This window comes from Fonticula alba (genome assembly GCF_000388065.1).
Source record: "Fonticula alba strain ATCC 38817 unplaced genomic scaffold supercont2.5, whole genome shotgun sequence".
NCBI lineage: Eukaryota > Rotosphaerida > Fonticulaceae > Fonticula > Fonticula alba.
Genome location: NW_009242975.1, coordinates 1,635,503 through 1,640,499, shown reverse-complemented (window position 1 = coordinate 1,640,499; position 4,997 = coordinate 1,635,503). Strand labels below are relative to the sequence as shown.

General features: G+C 63.6%; 2 protein-coding genes across 2 annotated transcripts in view; both read left to right on the top strand.

Annotated features, from left to right (window-relative positions):
• Nucleotides 1-103: 103 nt before the first annotated feature.
• On the top strand, nucleotides 104-3,375 carry H696_03534 (hypothetical protein; the record flags this gene model as incomplete). The annotated part of the gene is made up of 5 exons (XM_009497402.1): nucleotides 104-578; nucleotides 754-942; nucleotides 1,106-1,332; nucleotides 1,471-1,608; nucleotides 1,747-3,375. The coding sequence occupies 5 exons, from the start codon at nucleotides 104-106 to the stop codon at nucleotides 3,373-3,375; spliced, it is 2,658 nt and encodes an 885-aa protein (XP_009495677.1).
• A 975-nt stretch (nucleotides 3,376-4,350) lies between these two features.
• The window catches only part of H696_03533 (hypothetical protein), a 1,963-nt gene continuing 1,316 nt past the window's right edge, over nucleotides 4,351-4,997 (top strand). The window contains exon 1 of the mRNA XM_009497401.1: nucleotides 4,351-4,946. Coding sequence (XP_009495676.1) covers nucleotides 4,385-4,946 — 562 coding nt within the window. The 5' untranslated portion in view covers nucleotides 4,351-4,384. The remainder of the gene's footprint in view (nucleotides 4,947-4,997) is intronic.

Here is a 4,997-nt window from a genome sequence, read left to right as displayed (position 1 = left end):
GCCACCTCCAACGTATCGCCCCCCTGCCGGTCCGGATACGTGCTGTCGCACGTCCACCCTCCTCCTTCCCCTCTCCCTCTCCGCCTGAGGCTCCCTGCCGCACATGATGTCCAGCCAGGCCGATTGTCCCAATGAGGCGGACTTTTCTGAGCCCACGGTCGCGCGTCGGGTAGCCCCTGCCCTCGGGCCAAATGGCTTTCCCTCGCCCGACATCCCGCCACACCACGCCGCCTCTCCCTTGCTCTCGTCCACCCACTCCTCGGGTGACTATCACGACGGCGCGCAATCCAGCTCCGCCTCAACCACCCCCCTGCTGAAGGGCTCCTCCAGCTCCACCGCTACCGCCACCGCCGGTGCTCCTCCCGCCCTCTTGAGCACTGCCACCCCCATTGCTGGCGCCTCTCCTGGCCCTGCAACGCCTCCTCCCTCCCCGTCGGCCATGTCTTCCTGGCCTGCGGTTCGTCGCCGGCTGGCGCGGCATCTTTGCGCCACCATTGTCATCGTGGTGGCTCTCATTTCGATCTTGGGCTACCTGATCGACATCCGCCGTCCGGTGAAGATCACCCCCACATCTGACGGTATGTACACGCTTTGCCCCCCCCCCCCCCCCCCCCTCCCCCTTCGCCGGCAGCACCCTGCCCCATCTGCCGGCCATCCCTCGGCCGACCGCCTGTGCTGACATCCTTCCCTCCGTTTCCCTTGTCCCTCCTTCCCTCCCTCGCGCCATGTTCCCCCTGTTGCTGTGGCAAATAGCTGGGCTTCCCTCGCCGGGTCACCACACCGATCGGCTCTTCTGGTTCTCCCAGGTGTCGGACATCCACATCAGTCAGTTCCACCCGGAGCATGCTGATAACCTGCGCGTCTACCTGGAGCACGTCCTGCCGGTCATTGACCCGGAGCTGGTCATTGCATCCGGCGATCTGACTGACGGCCTGGACACCCGTGCGTCATTATCGCTGTTGTTCATGCTTCATGCTCCCCCCATTCGATTGTGCCGACCCCAAATCCTGTCACTGACCATCTTTCTCTCTCTCTCTCTCTCTCTCTCCCTCCCCCCCTCTCGACCCTGTTGCTCGTCCCCACTTTCTCCTTCATGGCCTGCCAGCCAACAATGCCATCTACAACCGCAACCGCCAGATCGAGGCTGAGTGGTCCACGTACCGGGCCCTGCTGGAGGAGTTCAATGTCCTGCAGGACCCGAACTTCTGGCTGGACATCCGCGGCAACCATGACTCGTACACCGCCCCACCGGGCACTGAGCGCGATCTCTTTGTTCAGTATGGTGCGCGTGGCGACGAGGACAGCACTTACTACCAGGTAGAGGTGGTGAAGGTACGCGCGCACTGCATTGGTCCCCCTGCCCGCGTCCGCGCCCGCACCCGCGTCCGCGCCCGCTCCCTCTTCCGACTCTGCAATGCCTCTGCCCTCATGCGCGGTCTGACCCCCCCCCCCCCCCCCTCCCCCTTCTAGCCCTATGGCCAGTACCGCTTCGTTGGTTTCGACAGCACCTCCGGCCTGCAGGGCATGAACGCCCCGTTCTCTTTCTTTGCCGCTCTGGCGCCGGGCCCCGATGTGTCCGGCCTGATTGACATGGTGTCTCGCCCGGGCGTGCGTTTGTTTTTTTTGTCATCTTCTTTCCCTTCCCGCCCGACTCGCCTCTCCCCCAGGCCACTGCTGCTGCTGCTGCTGCTGCTGCTATACAAGCCTCACTCACCGCTTCTCCTCCTGCCTCCCCTCCCCCCACAGTCCAATCACACGGTCCTCTTTGGCCATCACCCCCGGTCGGTGTCCAGTATTCACCTGCCCTGGCAGGCCCTGTCACGCGGATCGATCGCCTACCTGTGCGGGCATCTGCACCAGGCGGACATGTACACCGCGCCGCCGAACCTGGACGACGCGCACCTGGAGCTGGAGCTGGAGGACATGCGCACGCATCGGACCTTCCGCATGCTGGCCATGGATCACGACCTGTTCAGCTTCATCGACACGACCCTCGGCCCGGCCACCTTCCCCCTGGTGCTGCCCACCACGCCGAAGGACTCGCGGCTGCTGACATCGCGCGAGCCGCTCGGCCTGCAGATCCGGCCCGATGGACTGATGCGCGTGCTCATTTGGCTGCCCAATGACCACCAGCTGACCCTGGGGCAGGTCCTGATTGACGGAGTGCAAGTGGGCAACCTGCGCCGTGTGACGGCCGGCCATCCGCTACACACCTGTACCTGGAACCCGGAGCGGTACCTCGACGGCAAGACGCACCAGGTGACCTTCCGCGTGCAGGCGGCTTTCACCGGCGCGCCTGGCTCCGCGCGGCATCCCCTGACCACGCTGGACCCGGTGGAGGTGACGGTCCCGATGCATCTGGGCCACCAGCGCCAGGCCCCGGGGTCCTTGCTGATGACGGCCCTGCAGCGCATGCATCTGGCCAAGTTCTTCCTCAGCCTGGATGTGGTCTTCTTCACGTACTTCATTGCCCTGTTGACGGGTGGGCTGTTCATGCACTTTGCCTTCCCGCCGGTCACCGGCCGGCGTCGCGGCAGCCACACCTCTTCCGGCGGGAGTGCCAGCGAGCCGGGCGCCACTGGCGGCAGCGGCGGGTCGGCCGAGTCCCGGATCGTCCTGTCGGATCCGGAGGACGAGTTCTCCGACACCAAGACCGGTGTGATGCTGGTCATGCCGGCGACCGGTGGCAGCAGCAGCAGCAGCAGCAGCAGCAGTGCGCCCGGCTCGCCCGGGTCTCCGGGCGGGGATGCCGGCGAAACCGTGGCCCTGGTGGCGGCGGTCGGTGGCGGAGCCAGCGGCCTGACCCCGGAGGCGCCTCGGCATCGGCCGTCTGCCAGCGAGGAGGTTCCCTTCTGGAAGCTGGTACTGCTGGCCTGGAAGGCGCATTTGATCCGCGTGGGGCGTCTCTCTCCGGTGGCCTTTACCTTCCTGTCCGGGTCGCTGGTGTGCCTGGGGGTGGGTCCGGTATTGGCCGGGCCGCTGGCCGGCTTCGAGCACCCGTGGGCTGTGGCCTTTTCCTGGGGCGCGGCCACCCCCTTCGGGTATGCTCCGGCCCCGGAGATGCTGGCCATTGTCCTGCTGATTGGCATTTGCATCTATGCGCCAGCCTTCGCGGCCATTGTGCGCATCGAGGCTGAGATGCGCCGGCGCCAGCGTGGTCGCGGTGCCCGCAGCCTTGGCCCGGCCATCACCCTCATCTCCATGTCGGTGTTCTTCACGGTGCTGATGCTCATCCTGCTGGGTGGCTGGCTGCGTGTTGAGACGGCCCTCCTCTCGCCGATGGGGCTGTGGTTCGAGCTGTTGGCGGTGACCTTGTTCACCGTGCGCTGGGTCAAGCTCGAGTGCCGGACTCGTGTCTTCTGCAAGTCGCAGTAAAAGGCGAGAGTTTGCGCACGTGTGTGTGCGCGCGCGCGCGCGCGTGTGTGTGTGTGTGTGTGTGTGTCCCACTATGGGCCCGCCCGTTAGAGGTTTTCTACTTATTATCTTGCTTCCTCCTTGCCCTTGCTTCCCTCTCCTCGTGGCGCAGATGTCTGCGAGCATGCACTCGCACACATCCCCCACCTCACGCCTCTTCCAGTTTCCTCCCCTGTCTCTCCTCTCTCTCTCCCCTTCTCTCCTTCCATATATCCTGCTCTTTTCGCATGTCAATATTGGCTCCATGCTTGTGTTGTCTCGATGTTGTTTCCTGGTCCCCAGCGGGCGGGCCCATCACATCATGAAAGGGGGTTCGCGCGCGGGTCCACCATGCAGTCTGCCCCTCTCCTCACGGGAAGGCTGACACCTAGCCTGTGCTCTCCTCCTTCCCCCCTCCCTCGCTCCCTCCCTTTGTCCTCGCTTTTTTTGCCCCCGGGCGACGGGAGAGAGTGCAGCCATGTATAAAGCAAACATCATGGAATGTCCAGCAGTGTGCGACACAGGTGCATGGAATAAAGAAGATGCCTCTTCCCCCTTGTCTCTTTCCCCCTTGTCTCTTTCCCCCTTGTCTCTTTCCCCCTCGCCTGCTGGCTCCCTTGTCGAGGCCCTCGTGCAATGATCGATTCGTGTGATCACATGACCATATACTCGCATGGTCGGTGTTCGAGCGCGATTGGTTTTCTTCTGCTGTGGCGGGGGGGGGGGGAGGCTGCGTTGTTCCTCTGCGTGTCCCCGTCTGATGCCCTGTTCCTCGCAGGCAGCCAGGGCCGATGGGGATGGATTCGCAAGAGGGGGGGCACTGCAGTGACAAATACACAATGAAAACCTGCACCACCACCTCCACCACCTCCCCCCACCACGCCATCTGCCTTTCCTTTCTCTTTTCCTTCTCCTTCTCTCTCCCTCCCTCTCTCCCTCTCTCTCTCTCTCTCTCTTGCAGCCCTTTCTTTCTTTCTCCTGCCAGTCAAACATGAAGGGATCTCTCACCCCGGCGACCAAGCGGAAGTCAATTTCCACTGAAGCGGCCCCGGTCGGCAAGCGGGCCAAGTTGTCCAGTGCCGCGACCCAGGATCCCCGTTTTGCCCGGGTGTTCAGCGAGGAGGAGGCCTCCGATGCCAATGAGGAGGACGACCTCGAATCGCCCGTTGACACTGACGATGAGGCTGACGAGGATGCCAGTGGTGCTGAGGATGACCTCGACGCTGACAGCAGCGATGAGGATGACGGGAGCAACGAGGACGACGATACTGGGGACGATGATGATGAAGACGATGAGGGCGACGAGGACGACGAGGACGACGATGAGGGCGACGAGGACGATGAGGATGACGAGGACGATGGGGATGATGAAATTGACTCCTCGATCGATCTGCGCCCCCTGACTCCGGCCGCCCTCTCGGCCTTTAAGGCCGACCTTGAAAAGACCGGTGTCGTCTATCTGAGTCGCATCCCGCCGTTCATGCGCCCGCACGCGCTCAAGAGTCTCCTGTCACACCACGGGAAGATCGGGCGAATTTTCCTCAAGCCTGAGGGTACGCGCGCTCTCTCTCTCTCTCTCTCTCTCTCTCTCTCTCTCTCTCTCT